The sequence below is a fragment of the Talpa occidentalis genome, unplaced genomic scaffold (assembly GCF_014898055.3).
Source record: "Talpa occidentalis isolate TD23 unplaced genomic scaffold, MPIMG_talOcc4v2.1 talOcc4.11, whole genome shotgun sequence".
In the NCBI taxonomy this organism is placed as follows: Eukaryota; Metazoa; Chordata; class Mammalia; order Eulipotyphla; family Talpidae; genus Talpa; species Talpa occidentalis.
The window spans coordinates 100,617,142-100,638,792 of record NW_023601104.1 but is presented as its reverse complement, the minus strand read 5'-3'; the positions used below and the strand labels follow the sequence as shown (position 1 = coordinate 100,638,792).

Sequence of the window (21,651 nt, the reverse complement as noted above, 5' to 3'; positions counted from 1 at the left end):
TTTCTCTTACTCTTCACTTTTCTTTTTATTATTCAAAAGTCAAATGTTAATTTTAAATCATCCATCCTCAATTTGATTGAATGTACCGTCATTTTCCCAAGATATGAAATTTCAGAATCTCTTTGGAATACTAATTTCACGTTTCTAGGTTTAACAAAACTGTTGCAATTTTAAATTCCACTCATTTCCCTGAATTCTCCAGACAGTTGCTGATGTAAATTTTAATATAAAATATTTAGTCACAAAATAGTATTGCTCTTGTATGCACATAGTTGTAAGATTACTTTGCTTTTGTCAATAAAAACTATTCCATCTTTCATAAAACTCTAAACAAATTAAGAATTGTGATGTAGAACAAAAATTACACATGGTAAAACAGGTACCAGCACAACGTAGGTTATATTACATCAAAAAGAGTTTTAATGGTCCCAAATATATATACTCAACAACTAAGCACACACTCAGGGGAGGAAAAAAAAATCAAAACCAAAAAGAAACAAAAAAAAATTATGACACAAATGACCACATCTAGAATTCCACTCAATCTTTAATCAAGTAGGGGCAAAACCCTACTTAAAAAAAAATCTGCAGTTTGAAGGGCAAAGGGAACAGATAAAAAAGAGGAAACTTTATATTCGCCCCTCCCCCACAGAGGTTTCCCAAACCTGTTGTAGCTTGACTAAAATGTTCAGAATGTGTGATTTTAAAGGCAGGTCTCTTTTATCAAAGAAACTGCTGGCATTCTTAGTAACTAGTGAAGAATTATGGCAGAAGAGCCGATTCTTCTGAGTCTCAAGCATGGTCCAAGAAAGCATGTTCTGATTGTAGCAACTGATCAGACAACCCAGAGGTCCACTTACAAAACCCCTGCCCTGTTGGCTTTTTGTTTCCATTTCCTTCCCTGAGAAAAGGGCAATGTGTGGTCCAAGCTGGAGAGCTCAAAGGCTTAAGTCTTTCCCCTAAATGTGTAATATCCCCTCCTCCTGCTCCATTGAATTGGCACTTGATGAGCAGAGTCAAGCGTGCAAGGCTGAGCCGCGTCAGTCACTCACAGAGACCGCTGCTTTGTTGTGGATTCTGTAGAGGGGAGGGGCAGAGAACCAGTTTGTTCAACAGGTACTGATCACAGACAGTTGCCATTATGACGACTCAAATTTTGCTTTCTTTGACAATGGTAGCGTGTCTTCCTTGTCTTCGTCTTCGTCATCATCTTCGTCATCATCAGGATAATCTACCAGACCCACAAGTCCTCCCTGTTCAGAAATAAAGCGAACAAAAACCAAGGTTTTAAAAAAACTTAGGTTTTAAGTCTGGGTAAAGGCTAAGCATATTTTAACTGGAGCAGACCTCTCCACCTGAATATTTAATTGTGTGCAACGGATATTCATTATTCTCTGTACTTTCCATAAAACAAAAAGTCTTAGTTTATAACCCTAACAAATCACCTAATGAACATCATTTACTCAATTTAAACTGTTTTGTTACTTGTGTTAAAATTTTCTTAAAGTTTAAATACCATCAAAATGAAAACTATAGAAGATAAACATTGTTTGTTAGCAAAGTTATTCTGTCCTGTTCTTTTGTTCTTTCTTTCTTTTTTTTTTTTTCAAAAAAAGATTCATTCATTCATGCATATAAGAACCGGGATACAGGACAGATGCACGGGAGGGTGAGAGGATTCACCAGAGACAGAGCAGGGAACAGAACAGGCAGACTGACGAAATCCACTGCTGAGGGGAGCAGCGGGCGGGAGAGGAGAGGTCTGCTTTGCCATGTGGTATTCTCGCCGGCCGGCGCTCACAGTGTGGCGCTCAACTGCCTGCGCCACCAGGGAGGCCCACAATAACTGGTTTTAATCTGTTTCTCTGTATTTGTTTTTAAAATTTTGATCCTGAGCCTCCCTGGTGGCGCAAGAGGTTAAGCACAGCATTATGAAGCTATCCACAGCCTCTGCAGCAAGAGTTCGATCCCCAGCTGGCCAGGGAGCAACCCATATGGTGCAGCAGACCTCTCCTGTCTCGCCCGCTGCTCCCCTCAGCAGTGTATTTGGGCCCGTCCGCCTGTTCTGTTTCCCACTTTGTCTCTAGTGAATCCTCTCACCCCCTACACCTCTGGCCTGTACCCCAGTTCTTGTATGCATAATTAAATCTTAAAAAATAAATTCCAAAAAAAAAAAAAAATTTTTTTTGATGCTTATATGAAATGTTAGTGGTAGACAATTCTTTTTAAAAAAGATTTATTTTTATTTATTTATGCATAATACAAGAACTGGGTGTAGTCCAGAGGTGCAGGGGTGTGAGAGGATTCACCAGAGAGAATAGGTAGACCTACTGAAATACACTGCTGAGAGAATAGCAGGTGAGACAGGAGAGATCTGCTGCGCCATGTGGGTTGCTCCCTGGCCGGCCAGGGACCGAACTTGTGCTGCAGTGGCCGGCAATAGCTTGACAGTGCTATCTCCAACTCCTGCGCCACCAGGGAGGGCCTAGATGATTCTCTAATATAAGCCTTGCCTGACAGAAGTTAATAGTATTTAGACATTTGAGCAGTATCCAGAAATTTTGATTTTCTGTATTCCCACTAAGTTTATCTGGTTATTAACTGGTAAAGTTGATAAAGAATAACTGAAATTACTTTCAAATCTCTGTAAATGTAGCTCTAAAATATAAATGACCAAAATAATATATTCAGACTTTGGTGTTGGTCATAAGACCACCAGGAGGGCCTCCCTGGTGGCCCAGGGGTTTAAGTCTCAGTGCTTTCATGGTGACAGCCTGAGACTGATCCCTGGCCAGGGAACTAACCCACATGTGGCGAAGCAGAACTCTCCTGTCTTGCCCACTGCTCCTCTCAGCAGTGTATTTCAGTAGATCCACCTGTTCTGCTCCCTACTCTGTCTCTGGAGACTCCTCTCACCACCCCCCCCCAACCTCTGGCCTATACCCTAGCTCTTTATAAATCTTTAAAAAAAAAAATTGAAAAACTTATTTCATGGCAAATATCCTGACATGGCTGCATGGGAAGTCTACCCTGACTCAGAGTGCTGTGTGCGCAGGCAGGAATCACTAGGTAGTAGATAGCTATCCCTTCTCTAGAAAGCAGTGGCCACTAAACCTCATCCTAAGAATTCCTGGAAATTGAGAGGTGCTGCAAGAATGCTCCTGTCCTACTTGGAGATGGCCCTTTTATTTAAGCAAGTTTAAAGCCTCAAACTTTTGGATAATCTTCCCACCGATAACTCACTCCACTCAGAGAGTTGTCCCTCTCTCCACTCAGCTGTAATAGGAGAATATGCAAGATAAATGAGACTCAAAAATTTTGTCTAAATGAGATGAGGGTACCTTTGTAGTAATAGCTGCCGTCTGAGATGTATTTTTAGGGACGGATCCAGGAGAACCTGGGGATCCTGGGGACCCAGGTGATCCTGGAGAACCAGGCAGATTTGCTGTAGGTGACTGGCTGGTGAGGTTAGTCTTTGTTCCGCTAGAGAGAGAAAGCTTGAAACTTGGGCTCTGCCGACCAGAAAGATTCGTTTTCAGAAGCACCTCCTTTTCTTCATTTTCTTTTACTAAAAATGAGAATATTGTCAATAGTTATCATACACACTCAACTTTTAATCCTCCTAAATGAGGTGCACTAAAACACAAATAACTTAGCTTAATTCTTTGCCAAGGAGAAACAATTTATGAACAAAGCTTAGCAAAATACTAGACACTGTTACTACTGGATTTTACTACTGAGAAGGAATAAAGCCTTCATTACCCTGCCTGAATGTTTCCCTAAGGGGAAAATTTAGTTTTTACCTCCTTAACAGAGCTATTAATTCAATCTTTATAAAGCAAGGATCTCTGCAGTCTATGTCATGGCACACTCAAAGTCAATACTACTCATGTTATGAAGAAATAAAAGAATTAACAGTGAGAAAGCCTTCCTTTGCCTATTTGTTCAACATACATTTCTTCCTTTCCATGAATTTACTTATTGGATCCATGATATCATCATCATTTTTAGTTTTGTCAGAGGGCGACACCACGGCTTCTCCATCTTCCACGTCATCTTCATCCGTGTTAAACCACATCTCCTCTTCATCTTCTAGTGTTCTGGCATCTCGCCGGTATCTATGGTTCCTCAAAATGGAGCGCATACTGAGTAAAAAGAAGAAAGCAAAGTAAACAGACTCATAGAAAGACTTCTTTAGTCTCTAAGCTATTTTATCTAATAGCTCTGGATAAGATACAGTCTTAACAGGTTAATATTATATAACAGACTTATATACACAGACTGGTGAAAAACATTTTAACCAAACATACCACCCAAAATACACTCCGGCTTTATTTAGGGTGAGCTAGTGGAATCAAACAGCCTACTAGCAAAATTGTACTATTTCATATCAGGTGTTAAACCATAACTTAAAGATTTTAAAATATACTTTAACTATGTGATGCCGCGCCAGATTTCTTAGAGTAACTTGTGACCTTGAATAATTCAAAGCATGTACGTACTATTCTGACTTACTCTGGACACATGAAAACTCACTGCCAGTGAGTTTGGTTTTTATTCTTTATTATGTAGTGTGTTACTATGCCTGAAGAAGGGTCTGCCTGTCTTACTAATACGTCTACCTAGGCCTTCAGGAAAACGTTCAAAGTAACGATCGTAGGGAACTTCTGCTTGCTATCTACCTATTCCCCACCTCCCTCTGAAAAGCCAAGTAATACCAAACTAACTGGACCCACCACCACACAACTTGTCACTGAAAGAAGCAGATTCAAGTATGTCGTAATTTACCTATCAAGTTTTGGATTATCTTGTCTCTCTCTTTGTTGTTCAAATCTCAGTTTTAATCCTTTAAATGTCTGTACATAATCTACGTCTTCCAGTGCTTTCCAGTAATTTTCAATTACGTGAGCAGTTAATGATTTTATATCTTCCTGTAGAAAATTGCAATAAAAAAGGAAAAATGTAACTTTATTTACCAAGATTAAAGATCGGCCTGAATAGTTGATAAGATTAGGAAGTCTATGAAGTTAAACAGTGAAAGAAGACGTAACACCTACTGATTACTTCAACAGTTCAGACTTTCGGTGGACTTCAGAATCACTGATGTCCTTTTCAAAATGAATGCCCAGCTCTCCATGAAGGGATTCTGATTCAGTAAGTCTGAGGTAGAATCTGGGCACGTATATTTTAAAATCACTTCACGGAAAAGTGCTAGAAATGGATGGTGGTGGTGATGGTTGCACAACAGAATGAACGTATATAATACCAATGAATTGTATGCTTATAAATGGTTAAAATGGTCATATATTTTACCAAGAAGTGCCAAAGATAATGCTGAATACACAAAATGTTTGAGTCACCAACCACTCACTTTTTAAAGAGTAAGGGGTTATAAAACTGCTCTTTAGAATATGAGAAAATTAAGAAAAATTCAGGCAAACCTCAAAATTAGATATAGGAATACTTGAAACTATACTTTTACTTTCATAAAATGACTACATGGACAGAATTAAATCAGTGTTCAAATTTTTTTTTTTTAAGATTTATTTATTTATGCATATAAGAGCTGGGAGACAGAGTGGGGAACAGAACAGACTGACTGACTGAAATACACCCGCGGGCGAGACAGGAGAGGTCTGCGGCACCATGTAGGTCAGCTCCCTGGCAAGGGATCGAACTCGTGCTGCAGTGGCTGCGGATAGCTTCATAGTGCTGAGATTTAACCCCTTGTGCCACCAGGAAGGCCCTCAAATTATTTTTTTAAGATTTATTTATGCATATAAGAACTGGGGTACAGGCCAGAGGTACGGGGAGAGGGTTCACCAGAGAGAGGGGGGAACAGAACAGGCGGACTAAAATACACTGCTGAAGGGAGCAGCAGGGAGAAAGGAGAGGTCTCCTGCACCACGTGGGTCAGCTCGCTGGCAGGGGATCGAACTTGTGCTGCAGTGGTTGTAGATAGCCTCACAGTGCTGAGGCTTAACCCCTTGTGGCAACAGGGAGGTCCCAGTTTTCAAATTATTTTATAAAGGATTCACAGGTACTGAATCCCTCGTAAACTTCTGGTTTGCCTTTTTTTAAAAAAAGATTTATTTATTTATCCATTCATTCATTCATACATACACACACACAAGCACTGGGTACAGTCAGAAACGTGAGAGGGTAAGAGAATTCACCAGAGCCAGAGCGGGGAATGGAATAGGCAGACTGAAATACACTGCCGAGGGGAGCAGCGGGCACGGCAGGAGAGGTCTGCCACACCATGTGGGACCCTCGCTGGTGGCCGGGGAACAAACTGGCGCTGCAGAGGCTGCGGGCAGCTTCGCAGCCCAGTGTTCAACTGCTGCGCCACCAGGGGAGCCCCTGGGTTGCTTTTCAAAACTACAGTTTTATAATCTCATGTCAAAATATCAGTAAGTCGTATTTTTCTAAATGAAAAAATTCTAACTGAATAAATACAGAACATACCACTCTAATAAATTCAAACATCTCTATTATTGCAGAATTCATCAGATTGTAGCGGGATCCGTTGTTGAGAAATGCTTTCACTACTGGCTCAAACAAAAAACTTTTCATTATGTAGCGGTTGTAAAACTCATCCTTTAATCCAATAATCTTTCTCTTAAAACGAAGAGCACCTGAAACACAGAAGCATTGTTGTTCAAATTACACACCACTTACATATTCTAGACTTAAAAAAAAAAAAAGCTTGTTTAACAAATACATATTCTTCATTCAGTGATAAGTGTTTCCAGAAGTATGGACCTAAAGATAAGGATTATAAAAGGGTTATCAGAAAGATGTAATGTGTGTAAATCACAAATAACAAGCCTTACAGAGCCAGAAAAATATTGAAAATAAGTGAAAGACCAAAATGTACTGTGCATTTGAAATACAAGCTAAAATAGGGCTAATAAATGAATATAACCTATCATACTACTTAAGATGAGGAAAAGTCTAAACATTCTTATATGTAACTCCTTAAAAACAATAGAAAAACCATTGTTTTATTAGGGCAATTCACTGTATAATTTGATCATTATTTTTGGACACTCTTATTATGCATTAGAGTTCATGGGTTTACACTGGTTTATTTGTGGTGGGTTTGTAGAAAAGCTATAAACCCAATCTGCGTGACCCAGAATTTGCCTTCCCATTGTTTAGAAATAAATTTAGAGGATTTAAAAAAAAAATGTGGTCCTCTTTGCTTACTGCAGCGAGTATGCTTTTTAAAATTTTTTTCCTAGTTTTTTTTTTTTTTTTTTTTTTTTACAATTAATTAGGCTTTAACTTACAGATTAAAAGGTATATTTATATCTTGAGGTATGGGGAGTTGCTTAAGTCACCATTCATCAAGATCCAAATATACTCAGACAACTAGACTTCAACAAAGCCCTCTTTACCTAAATAGAATTATCAGTAAGTTAATGCCCCAGTTATTGTAAACAGTTCAAAAAAGCATACTCACTTCATGCAGTCACATCGTCTTCGGTTGGCAAGATTAAATATTGTGTTTGTATTTTGGTTTCTTTGGAGATCATAGAAGTGGCTCGTTAAATTGCCAATTTGTTATTAATCAAGTCCTTCATGAGCAGGTAGCCAGGCAACCATGCTGACACGGTTTCTGGGTGGGAAGGCAGAGGAGTAAAGCAACTCAATTTTTCTTTAGTTGGCAGAAAAGAGGTCCACAAGTGAATGCCCAATTAGCTACAGCTGATTATAAACTGCCTTAACAATCCAACTTAGTTAAGAGTGTCTCTTTCTAAAGGGACACTCTGGGCAGGGAGTTTCAAAATAGTTTATAGAATAGTAATTGCATTTTTTTTAAACTACTCAATATTTTCAAATACATAAGCATGATGAAATAAAGACATTTTCAACAATAAGAGGCATCTTTCTATGTAAAACTCCAAGTCCAACAGGGGTTTAATTTCCCAAAACCACAATTTTAGTTTTTTTTTAAGGTCTTGTGACAAAGGAACTTTAGCGTTCCATTTGTTAGAATAAAAATACTTTAAAGCTCACATGCAAGGCCAAATTTTAAAATATTAAGTAATTAAGGCAAGAGCTATATTTTAAAAATTTGGTATTCCAACTCTGCAGGCTGTGTGGAGATGTGTGTCCTACCACATAACACACTAGCTGCACCCTGAAGAATGCATGCGGTTCCTATGTTAAGTAAAACAAACTCCCTTCCTAGAATTCACTAAGACCAGGGTATGCACATGGCATCAGCTATTCCCTTCAAGAGCAGTTCTATCCAAAAACTGCCCATACAGAATATGGTTCTACTGCTGCTTTTGTTTTGCTGCTTGTTTCCATTTGCCCTCGTTTATTTGTATCAAGAGCTGTTATTTCCACTCAAGCCCTCCCCTCAAAAGAATCTGCCTTACGAATAATCCAACCACTAACTACTACACTTCATTGTTTGAATAAAGCTGCTTTCAGAAATTTACCAGTGAGAGTGTTCTATGAAGTCAAGTTGCTCAAAGGAGATTAGAGAAAGCTTTTGAAATAGAACAAATTGGCACAACCACAGCATTTTTAATGTGAAAGGGTACTCTGCTTCCACTCACTTCTCTAGCCTTCATTAACACAGCAGCTCTCTTGTGCTTGATTTCAATCATCTCTAGAAGATGATTTCTTATACAACATGAGATTTCATACAAGGTTGAGACTTTATTTTACTTAATGATAGCTGAATAAAAGCATCTACAACCAATTTTTTTCTTTACTTCATTCCTCTTACAGATTTCCATGTCAAACAAAAGACAACATAAAAGTATGAGCTAAAAGCCTACAATGTAAGATCTAAAAATAATGAGTAAGCCAAGCAAATAGACTGATAAAACTAGTAGTCTGTATCTCTTCATATATATGCTAAGACTAATTTTTTTTAAGATTTATTTATTTATGCATACAAGAACTGGGGTGGGGTACAGGCCAGAAGTGCAGGGAGTGAGAGGATTCACCAGAAACAGAGTGGGGAGAACAGGCAGACTGAATGAAATACACTGCGGAGGGGAGCAGCGGGCCAGACAGACGAGGTCTGCTGTGCCATGTGGGTATCTTCCTGGCCAGCCGGGAATTGAACTCGTGCTGCAGAGGCTGAGGATAACTTCATAGTGGTGTGCTTAAACCCCCAGCGCCACCAGGGAGACTCTAAGACTAAATTTTGAAAGGATTGGGGTCTCACTTAAAGACTTGGTTAGCTGTCTTTAATATGACAGGTGTACTATTAAGAAGCAGATACAAAAATTAAAAGTTCCCTAAGCCCCCAAATTGTTTACATCTAACCACTCATTAACTTCTGTCCTTATAAGTGGGCACTAAATTTATAAACCATCTTAAAAAAAAAAAAAAAACACAAAAAGCTCTACCTAATATTTCACTCCAATGCACTTTTCTCAGAACTAAAAATATCTTAAATTGCCTCAAATTTACATTCAATTCTTTTAGAAATCTAGATAAAAGCTCATACTGTGTACTGTAAGGCCAGTCCTAATAAACACCTTGTTCAAATGATGGCATTTCCTTCAGCGACACTGAGAATCATTTGTGGAACAGTAATAAAATGTGACCAAGATTTTGCTAGCATACTTAATTTTCTAAAATACAAACCTTCAGTAACTTGCAACTGTCTTTTTCCAGGGTTCCCACTGAATCATGAGAAATTTCCTTTATGATACAAACAAAACAATGGGATAAAGAACTAAATTGAAGAAAAAGGTCGGTCTTTTCGTGCCACTCTCCCACTAGACTTGTGTTCTATCTATACTAATCCACTACCCTTTTTCACATTTGCATTTAAAAAAAAAAAAAAGATTTTTTTATTTACTTATGCATACAAGAACTGGGGTACAGGCCAGAGGTATGTGTGTGTGGGGAGGGGTGAAAGGATTCACCAGAGACAGAGTAGGGAGAAGGCGAGACAGGAGAGGTCTGCTGCGCCATCTCCCGGGCTGGGGGTTGAACTAATACTGCAGTGGCTGTCCATAGCTTCATACTAACACTTAACCCCTTGTGCCACCAGGAAAGCCCTCACATTTGCACTTCTTAACTGCAGATTCAATCAAGAACGTATCACTCTCCAATGACCAAAACACAATTTACTTTTACCCCTAAATGAATTTTCCTAATCTGTCTCATTCATATTGCCCACTAAGCTTCCAAATGCGTCTATACATTGTTTATGATGTATTTTGATTTTTAGATGATTATATCTGCCTAATGAACTGATTCCCTTGATAGTTGTGTCCAGCTGTTAATCATCATTTTCCTAGTACCAGGTTTAATATTCCATCAAATATGAGATTCAGCTGATTATAAGGGAAAAACAGTTACCAGTCAAAATAACTTGTCACTAATTGCAAGACTCACCTTGACTTAAAAGATAATAAATAAATGCATCTCTTAAAATCAATAAAATATGGTAGTAGGTATTTAATTAATTGAAATAAAACTGATGGCTTAACTTATTTGTTTTCTGTTGTGCCATCCTCTCCCATCTGCTCAAACTCCCTCTGCCATGCTCAAACAAAGCCTATGTTGACATAAAGAACAATTCAAAGTGTTATGAACCCCCTCTAAATTTGGTCTGTCAGCTAATTTTGGCTGTGATAGGTATGTAAGCGAATAGGTGTTTAAAAACTCTTCTTTTGCATCTGCTAAAGCTCATGGATATATACAGTAATATAGAACCAAAAACAATGAATTTTTTTTTGTGTGTCCTTACCAATCTAAATTAACCCCAGAGAAACGACCTATTCCCTTTGGCTGAAAAAGACTAATTGGGTAATATAAAAGGCCCTGGAGATAAGCAGTAATTATATTAAATATCTGGAAGTTAGAAAATGAAAATATATACTGACCACAAGAATCCTCAGCACACAACACAATATATACACTAACTTGATAGAAAAGTTTGATAGAAGGAAACCTATTTCTAACAGTTAATCAAAATCAACATCAAAAGCATCCTCTTCAGCAGTCTTTTAGAAATAATTTAAGAACTTTAAATCAATTAAGAAAAACCATTTGCAATGAAGTAAAAGATAGCAAAATGATGTATTATATTCAGGCCTCTAATTCGTGGGCAATTAAACAATAATGAAAGAACCACACTTACCTATAAAAACCAAAAGGCAAAGTTACCAGCAAAAATCTCTTACTAAGCCTCTAGGGTATCTTAAAATTGGTTTGACAACTTACCAAAGAAAGCAGGCTGCTACATAATCAAGAATATGTATTAACCTATTTCCAATTGTGAGGGTCATAAGAACAGAGTTTTATTCTAAAAGAGTTCACAAACTTCTCCATTAAAGGTTTTAGGCTTTGTGGGTTGCATATGATCTCTGCATTTTTTTTCCACCTTTAAAAAAACAAACCTTCAAAAACATGAAAACCCATTTTTCAGATGGCAGGTTGTATAAGAATAGATCACAGGCTAGATTTGGTCATAGCAGGAGTTTGCCACCCCTACTCTGCAACATCTAAGGAAAGACAATGCTCTGTGTGTGTGTGTGCACGCGCATGTGCATGAAATATATCTCAATAAATCTGGAGGGAAAAATATTTGTGAAATTAATGTGCCAGGAATTCTCTAACACAGAATGGGGTCTTGGAAACTCAGTGCCATTAGCTATACATTTTTCAAGCTGCAAGAGGGATGTCTAAGTTTTAATTATAGTAAAAATCCAAAAACTACACTAGGTAAAATTATCAGAGGTATTTAAATAATGGACTATAATACCTTAATATATTTGGAAGATAGTCGAATCCTTTTGTGTATATTAATGAGAAAAATTCAAGAAAATCACCTGCTCGGAATGTGGAGCACTATATATAATCCCTGCAGTTTAGTATTAGTACCTAGGCATCTTGACCTGAAATCAGTGATCTTTTCTTCTCAAGCAGTAAGAACTAGAGATACCAACAATATAAAAAAATACAGTAAAGAGTTCTACCAGAAGCGACACTTACATAATGCCAAGAACGCATGCTTTGAGGCCATAAGAACCAGCACTCTCCGCAGGATGTCCTTATTAATAATGTAGTTCTTTATGTGGTAGGTATGGTGCTCCACACAAAATGTTAACAATTCCAATACAAGTGCCAACAACTGGGCAGTCTGAAAATCATCTAAAATAAACAACACAAAATTACTTTTAACAATTAACATGCTTTCCTCCCCCAAATATAAGAATCCTAATCTCAATCAAGTAAATTTCCTTTTTTAACCCAAGTATTTTAAAGTTAAGGAATATTGGGCCTCCCCGGTGGCGCAGCGGTTGAGCGCTGGGTTGCGAAGCTGCCCGCGGCCTCTGCGGCGCCGGTTCGATCCCCGGCTGCTCCCCGGCCACCAGAGGAGGGTCCCACATGGCGCGCAGACCTCTCCTGCCGCCCGCTGCTCCCCTCAGCAGTGTACTTCGGTCCTTCTGCCTGGTCTGCTCCCCGCTCTGGCTCTGGTGAATTCTCTCACCCTCCCGCGCTTCTGACTGTACCCAGTGCATGTATAAACAAAACAAACAAACAAACCAGCAAACAAATAAATAAAGCATGCCTCTATAAAAAAAAAAAAAAACAAAACACATTTAAAAAAAAAAAAAAAATAAAGTTAAGGAATATTGATGATTGCCTGCCTTGTACTAAGAACTGTGCTTTATATTTTTTCTTACTTAACTTAATTCTGTGAGGAATTAATTTCCCAAGACCCAAGTTCTGAAAGTTTTAGTAAGGCAGAGAAGGGATACAAGTCTGTAAGATATGCTTTATTTCAAAGTCTAAGAATGTTGTGACGTGTCTTCACACACTTCTCAACAGAGATACATGTAACATGTGAGGTACTTCCAGTCATATCTGGTCTTCAGTGGAATTTCTCTTTGCTCCTATGCTTCTTCTGTGTTACACAGGTGCCCTTCCCTACACATGAGTCAACAATGAATTATATTTGTTGACTTACCTTTCCTCCTCATCAGGCAGCATGCCTTCTAGAAGTACTTTACTTTTGTTTCCATTCCCCCCACTTAGCCCCTAAAGATTACAGCAATGTTGGCTTCCACCCAATGAGTTATCAATAAGTTTGGAGAATTGAACGATCATGTTTAGAAGGAAGTCTCAAGCTTAGAGCAACATGAATATATTATATAGGGAAAAATGAAACATTACGTGCTTCCAAGACTTGATTCTAAAGTCACAGAAAAGGTAATAAATTTAACATTTATCTTCTAAATAGTAAGTTAAATATGCTATATTGATATGATGAAATAAGTATGCTCGAAGTTTCAGCTAAGAATTTTGCACAAGAACCTAAAACTACCTTAAAAATTACACACACAAAACAAAAATTCAGAAATTAAAAAAATCCTAACAAAGGAATAACCCTCTCAGAGCAACTAAAAACAGCTTAGTATTGTACACAAGCTTGGCTCCATCTGTATACCTGGAGTACTCATAACAGTGACTTTTTTTCATAGCTATTTCCTTGCCCTATTTAGTCCATCCATGTACCTGCATACTAAATACAAATACTGTTTTACAAATATTTTAATGAAATTGTTTTTTTAACAATTTAAACTTCTGAAATCAAACATTGTATATCTTTTAATCTATTATAACATAAACACCTGTAAAAGATATTTTACCAATTTTACACCTCTTAAAAACAATTACACATCTGAAGCTTATGTTATATTGTTATGCTACAATGCAATGTTACTTAAATTAAAAAAAATTATTAGCCCTCTGTGTTAACCAAATGATTTGTTAAAGATCATTACTCAACACCGTCAGTTTCAGAATTCAAGAACCTGCATTATCTTACCTTTGCTAGGTTTGTCTTCTGTTGTATTTGCCAGTAAGGGAGCAGTGAGGACGTGCATACAGTGCTTATAGAAGAAACCCAGAAATTCAGTCTTTTCTGTTTTCTAAAGAATCAAAAACACTCCATGAACTTTAACTGCATTGGGTCCTTCCAGCAATAAATAACATAGCAGTATGAAAAAAGAGAAAAACACTGTGGGCTTACGTTGGCAGTAGCTAACATGTTCTCTGGGTCAACTAATGTTCGAAGCAGGCCCATAAGTTGGACTGCTCCTCCAAGTTCAGGGTCTGTATCACAAATCATATGTTCTATAATGAGGTTGATGAGCAAAATATCCTGGTGAGAAAAATACACAAATCAGAAATACTTACTATGGGAGACAATGGAAAAGCACATACTATGACATATTCTATAGCATTATACCTAACTCTGTCTTTCTAATGGCAAACGAAATGAAATGACTGCCTGCCTGCCTGGTCCAACAGGATATAAAAAGCAATGTTTCCCGAAAGTGTAGTATAGGCACACTACATCAAATAACAGAAACAATTTTTTCTGTTATTTTTAAATCCCTCTGATTAAGCCAAACCAGTTATTATTTGGTTCTACCAGATCTTTGTACCTCCTGTTAACAAAATCTCACTGCTAAAGAAAGCTAATGGGCCTTAGTTCACAGCTTTCACGGTAAGACTAGTTAGTATGTATAGCATTATTCTACTTTCATTATATTTTTATAGGATCCTTCTACTTATGCAAATAATATCTGCATTTGTTCTCCATTTATGGAGGTGACAACGTTTTCATTTAAAATAACTAAGAAAAATTAGATGAATGTTGAAACTGGAGAAAACTAGATTATGGTATTCAAAAAGCACATAGGAGAACAAGCGTATTACATGGAGTACACTATCACAGAAAATTGACTGCTAGTTTCCCCTGATGCTATTCTCACCAGTGTTCATGGCCCAAGGAGTAAATAAAAATTGAGAGGGATTAAGAAAATCCCTGCTTTTGCCTATGGGCCAAATAAATAGCATTTATTTTTAATAACAGCTCTTTTGGTTCTCAAGATACAGTACCAAAGAAGAGTATGATATGAAATTCAGTAGGTCAAAACGGCACTTTTCTACATGTACCCTGGCACTATAATAAAAAACAAAAAACAAAAAACCCCACTTAAATGTACATTAGTAAGCATTCCTCTTAATTCTGAACCACAGTAACTTTTTAAAAAGGCTACTTTCTCATTTTATAAAAATATGACAGGCTGGAATTCTGCATATTTTTCCCTTTTAAAGGATGTCCCTTCTCAGCCTTCCTTAACAAGTTCATTACCAGCTTATTCTTAAGTAAAAATTAACTTCCAAGATTTTAAGGAGAAAAGAGAATAAAATCAGACTCATTGGTTTAATTTTCTGAAAACAACAGCACACACATTTAGGGCTGCCATGTATTATATACTTTGGGGCTATATATTGGATATACATTAATACTTAATATTACCAAGATATCCTCTCAGTTAATGTAAAAGTTGATAAGCCTGTTCCCTATGGTTAGGTAGTCAAAAGAGCACCCTAAATACTTTCTAAGGAATTATGATTCATTTCTTCATTCTTGATAATTTTGAGACTCTACCCCATAACAAAGTCAATTATTTTCCTAGGGAAGTTAGCAATAACTCCACATACACAAAACTACTACTTAAATGATTTAATAAGACAACACGTTAACTTCAGAATTAAGAAACTTGACCTCTAGAACTTAGAAAGTAATTTAAGTTGAGCATTAACAGGTAACTGCTTTAAGACACACTTTATAAACTGAAAACAGGAGCCAATTTAGGGGTAGACTAAGCCATGTGATATTATGGCCATATTTTTCTCAAACATTAACTAAATCTTAAAAAATGAATAATAAATACAGTTATAGCTCCCCATGTATAAATACTTACTATTAGTGCAAATAATATTTACCTTGTTGTTTATTTTTTGCTCTGTTAACTTCTTACTTACATCATCATTCTGTTGTGCCTCCTGCATGACAAACTCTCGTACCATGGATGGATTATATTCAACCAAGTATGAGAATATATCAGTAGCAGCGCTTCGCACCTGTGTATCATCCATGCCCTGCAGATAAAAAGGACTCAGTCCTCCTATACTTATAAAATATGGAACTTACAATCATGTAAATATAAAACTTTGCAACAAATTGTAAGAGAACAGTACAATTAAAAGTAGAGGAAATTCTGTTACATGTAAAAGTTTTTCCAAAGATAGTTTTATTTTCTTTTATTCCCATTTACCTTCTGCTTTAGCATTTCAACTTATATTAGGCTGCAAAGTTAAAAATTATTATTAAAAATACAGAAAATTCCTTTCAGTTTAATCTGTAGTTTCTAGTAAAATTATTAATTTTTACACAACTAACATTAAATATTGCCTATAATCAAGTAGATGCACGTTACAGGTAAAATATAAAAAATACATTACCACTGTGAATTAAAAAAAAAAAAAAACAGTAATTAAATTTAAGAAGAAACCAACTTACAAGGATGACTTCTAAAGCTGGTAATATGCCCATGTTTGACAATGTCTTGAAAAAAGCATCTCTGTTTTGAGGTTGTAGCGTTTGGGAAAACGCACAGAATTCTTTTAAAAAGTTAACCTAAAATTAGGAAAAAGGGTCAGTGACTATAAAAGGTTTGTTTTAGCATCATGCCCTTCATAATACCAAGTTACTTACCAACTCTTGTCTTTTTTCCTCATCTGTTGCTTCATCTGTTAATTGTGCAAACAAATCTGTCAGAAATTTCTCATCTTCCTGTGCAAAGAATAAATTTAATGATGTTAATAGTAAAAGTACATTAAAATATAATTCAAGGTGCTAAAATATAAGATATAAATTGCAATAATTGGAAAAAGAAAAGACAATATTGGCAATAATGTTTCTTAAGAGAAAACACCAAACTACTAAAGGATAAACTGGGGATTTATACAGAAAGAATATTCTTTTTGTGGCAAAGCGCCGTTTCCTGAGCATATTTAAAGGCCACATTGTAAATGTTTGTGGGTCATATACAGTACAAAGCAAAAACAGATAATATGTAAATGAATGAGTATAGCGGTATTCAAATAAAACTTTATTTACAAAATCTGGTATGGACCATAGTTTGTTGTCAATTCATTTTTCTAGTTTCAAAACCTACAGCTGAAGCTAAAACTTCATACACATTTTAAAAATTCAGAAAATTCACTTATTTAAAAAGCTAAATCCAGTGCTTTTAAAGAAACATCTATTATTTACCATACCTACTATTTCCAATTGAGACAGATTAAAATAGCAGGGTGCAGAGCCTTCCTGATTGGCTGTTCATCCCCCCCACCATTTAAAATTAAGATTTTGCTACATTTTAATTCTTTAGTTACTATAATTAATAATTCCTCAGTTGTCAATTTAACAGTACCTCACACATACTTATAGTCATGTCAGCATAGAATCTCCATCTAGATCATAAACTCCACATTTGCAGTTCTAAGTGCTCAGGTAACATTTTCTATGATACAAAACTCATTTGGTTATTCCTAACTTTACTTTTACTAGTAGCACTTTGGATGTAAGTGCTCTCCATCGAGAGAAAGACAGAACTACTGCATGGGCAACCAGCATTTTACAGAGCATACTGTAGGGCAACAAAGAATTAACAACTTGAAAATTTTCATAATGAGTAAAACTGGCATTTGTGGGTATGAAGACAAAGAAAACACAGAAGTGACAAATCCCTGCATAACAAAGCAAGAACCTTAAGGAACTGAAGAAAATGACCAGGAGTGTTCAGGACTATCCAAGGTAACTAGGACTCAAAACTGGACCAGAATAGAGGCTCTACTGCTAAGCAAAGCCTGGGCCCTGTTATCAGAAACAAACGGGAACTAGCACAGAGCCTGTCTTCCTCCATTATTAATTACAACACACTATATTATACTGAGGATTACTACTGTACTCACCAGACTATACTGCCTATATTATTTGTTTACATGTCTGTCTTAAATGAATGGAAAACATCAAATTTGTCAGCATGAACAGGAATTATTATTATTAGCTCCAGGAAAGCAGTTTTGGTAAAACTGAATTTTCTATCTGAATCTATACTTCCATTTTGATGATGACAAAGGCAAGGACACTGAAAATAGTCATTTTCTACAAAGGAACAGACACAAAACTTAAACCTACTGCTTATTTGTCACATGTGCTACCAAGCAGTTTTTATTGACATTTATTTGCCTCCTTTCTTTTATCAAATCCAGGTTTCAAATATTATTTGTAAATCTGAGGTAAGGTCTTCTATTTTCAAGTCATGTCACATATCTGTTATTCCTAAAATACCATGGGTAACAAAGAAACAAAAATGGGAGGGATGTAACTCACAGATATTTATTTGCACTACGTAAACTTTCATTTCAGTTAGATTAGACTCATACACTATGGGGTAATATAGAGAAAGATTATCTAACTTTGTGGCTGTTACATAGATTACTGGCCAGCTCACAAGAGGTTGATTCTGTGTTTTGGGCAGAAGTTAGTAACTGTAACCTATGCAAGTCCAATGCAAGCAACCCTGTAACATTAGACCTGAGAGACTGGGCATACTATAAAAAGAAAAGGTGGAGTTTAATAAGCAATTATTAACACACTTTAAAATAATGCTCAAGAGCCTTATACCATGCTCAGTGCTTTTATATACATCATCTTATTTCATCTTCAAATGACCTTAGAGGGTAGGTACTAACATGGAAACTGAGGCTTTAGGATGTAAAGAGTCACCACACAGCCAGAAGGTGTCAGGCAGACTTCCCCACACTCTCATCCATTTTAACAGTATGTCTTTTGGTCTCAGGAGAGACATGCAGCTGTAATCTGCCAGCATCTGCCATAGTCCCCTGGCTTTTGACAGTGGATCTTCCGTACATACTGTAATACTATGTAGATTTTTATAAATTCTCTAATGACATATTTCTTGGCGTCCCTAATTTTTTATTCTTCTAAATTTATTCTATTCTATGCAAAACCGACAGATTAATATCTCTAAATTTCGACATCCAGTTACTTCATTATGATCTTTCCTTTATAGTTTCTTCAAGTTAGACTTCATCACATCTTCCCTAACCCAAATACAGCCTCTGGTGTGATAGTTTTATATATTGTAATCTCTTGTATATCACGAAAATGCATGCCTTTATACAAAATCAAAACTCAATTTAGGTATTTGAAAGAAAACTTTCTGCTAAAGGCAATTAATGGGTTAAATGGTATCATGTGGCTATCTTTTTTAGTAGGGAAAAAAAGAAAAATCTAACTCACCTGTAACATACCAACAATTTCTACCTTGTTGAAAAAGATAAAGGAGTGAAGTGTTGACAACATATTTTCTTCGAAGACTGAAGGGGTAGGTAGAACCATATCTTGTATATACTGAACTCTGTATGTTTGATGAATTTTTTGTTTCAGCTCAGGATCTGATATGGGAATCACTTCTTTAAACTTAGCTGTTTTTGTTAGAAATTCCCTGTGTTTTCGCGGTTGCGATAAAGCAGGGTCATACTCTAAGCATCCAATGACGTCCATTATACATTCCTCAGAGAACATAACTTCAAAAAGAGCAGTTCGATTCAAGAGGAAGATGCCTTTGATTATTTCATACAAGTGGTGCAGTCCTTCAATATTCTCCAAATCCTCGCACACATGAAAAAGCTCTAAGAGCTTTTTAATATAACCCTCATTTTCCAGTGCTAGTGCAAGTTTTTCACGACGAAGTGGGGAAGGTAAAGATGATGCCACAAGTTCTGCAATTTCCTCAAGGCGACTTAATTCACAAGATGGCAATTCTAAACCTGGTGATGACATATCATCAAAACGCTCCTCTTCAGATTCATCGACAAGGTCCTGGGTGATGTCCACTGAAGGGTCCTTTCCTTGAACCTATTAAATAAGATTTATGACAGTTGATAAAACAGAATCAAGCAAATCTAAATAATATTTAGATGAATGAGATGCTATTAAGAAACTGTAAGTGATAATATTCAAGTTTAAGACTCTTCACACTTGACACAATTGCTTACCTTTCTAAGATACATTCCCGCAAATAACGTACTTCCATTTTATTTATTTATTAACTCATTTATTTATTTATTTATTTATTTATTTATTTATGAAGGAGTCTAACAAAAATTTTTGGGATCCTCACATTTCTTTTCTTTTCTTCTTTTTTTAAAAGATTTATTCATTCATTCATACAAGCACTGGGTACAGTCAGAGGTGTGGGAGGGTGAGAGAATTCACCACAGCCAGAAGGGACAGAAGAGCAGGCAGACTGACGAAGTACACTGCTGAGGGGAGCAGCGGGCGGCAGGAGAGGTCTGCGAGCCATGTGGGACCCTCGCCGGGCAGCCGGGGATTGAACCGGCGCTGCAGAGGCTGTAGGCAGCTTCACAACCTAGAGCTCAACCGCTGTGCCACTGGGAAAGGCCCCTTCCATTTTATTTTAAAAGCAGAGGTTCCAAGCTCAGAGAGGGAATGAGCTTCCTCTAAATTTGAGGTTTACCAGTAGCAGACACTTTCTAGGATACACTAAACTATGATGACAAGAGTGTCATGCAGACCCACAATGGAGAAGCCTGATGCTAGAACATCCCCTTCACATCTTACAGTGTGGCCCTGTTTTCCAACAAACCAGGGCAAGTCTCTGAAAGAGACCAAGTATTGTGCCCTAGGAGAGCCACCACCAAATTCTTCAAAGTTTAAGTAAAATTCAAACAATATCATATTGCTGTGATCGTCAAAAATATATATAACCATTAACAGCAAGGAAAACATTTAATGTCAATTAATTCTAGAAACCAAGGTCTAAACAGCATTACAAACTGCCACTGGAAAAGCAGGTCACTGATTTGCTATAAATGCTAGATAGTGCTCAAAAATAATGATTAAGAAAAACTGGGTAGGAAACAAGTGCATAGTCAAAAAAAGAAACCACATAAAAGTAATTACAATTTTTTTAAGATTATTTTTATTTATTTATGCATACAAGAACTGGGGTGTAGACCAGAGGTGTGGGGGACGAGAGGATTCACCGGAGACAGAGTGGGGAGCAGAACAGGTAGATCCTCTGAAATATACCGCTGAGGGGAGCAGCGGGGGAGACAGGAGAGGTCTGCTGCGCTGTGTGGGTCAGCTCCCTGGCCGGGGATCAAGCTCACGCTGCAGCGGCTGGTGACAGGTTGATAGTGCTGAGACTTTAACCCCTGCGCCATCAGGGAGGCCCCAGTAATTCCAACTTGTATTTAGCAGTGCTATCCCTCAAGAATATCTGCTAAAAGTTGTTACAGAACCATGGGTGGTTTCCTTTTTATATACCCAAACCTGTGATTTTCCTTACCTCTCAGAAGCCCTAGAGTTTGCTGTAAACTTCAACTTTATGTCAGAAGGGGTTCCAATGATAAACTCAGAAGTTTGCAAAATTAAATATATTTTAAAGTAAAGGAATATTTTGATAAAAGTTCAAGGGCATATTTTGAAATGAAACAAGTTTTGCTGTCTTGGCTATGCAATTTGAAACACTGACCACTAAAGCAGCCCAACAAGCCAAGAAACTTAAATTGCTCAGAACGGTTAGCTCGTGGACGTGAGAAAGGGGGAAAGGTCTGGAATGCCTTCAGAAATGCTGCAAGGTGATACGGTCCTGACCTTAACCCAGCGGGCAGCACCACTGAAAGGCACTCGGCACACGCACAGCTTGCACCTGGCATGGTCTTGAGTTGGCTCTCTTTATT

The 21,651-nt window shown here is 37.1% G+C and overlaps 1 protein-coding gene across 2 annotated transcripts in view; it reads right to left on the bottom strand.

Annotated features, from left to right (window-relative positions):
- The window catches only part of PPP4R3A (protein phosphatase 4 regulatory subunit 3A), a 37,036-nt gene continuing 15,385 nt past the window's right edge, over window positions 1-21,651 (bottom strand). Inside the window, exons 4-15 of one of the 2 annotated variants that reach the window (XM_037504039.2) lie at window positions 19,184-19,801; window positions 16,568-16,645; window positions 16,373-16,489; window positions 15,835-15,951; window positions 14,027-14,158; window positions 13,823-13,925; window positions 11,983-12,141; window positions 6,469-6,638; window positions 4,789-4,931; window positions 3,955-4,145; window positions 3,342-3,568; window positions 1-1,253 (exon numbers count right to left, since the gene is read on the bottom strand). In XM_037504039.2, coding sequence (XP_037359936.1) covers window positions 1,140-1,253; window positions 3,342-3,568; window positions 3,955-4,145; window positions 4,789-4,931; window positions 6,469-6,638; window positions 11,983-12,141; window positions 13,823-13,925; window positions 14,027-14,158; window positions 15,835-15,951; window positions 16,373-16,489; window positions 16,568-16,645; window positions 19,184-19,801 — 2,169 coding nt within the window. In that variant the 3' untranslated portion in view covers window positions 1-1,139. Of the gene's footprint in view, window positions 1,254-3,341; window positions 3,569-3,954; window positions 4,146-4,788; window positions 4,932-6,468; window positions 6,639-11,982; window positions 12,142-13,822; window positions 13,926-14,026; window positions 14,159-15,795; window positions 15,952-16,372; window positions 16,490-16,567; window positions 16,646-19,183; window positions 19,802-21,651 lie in introns of both variants that reach the window. The other variant, XM_037504038.2, reaches the window with a different exon arrangement.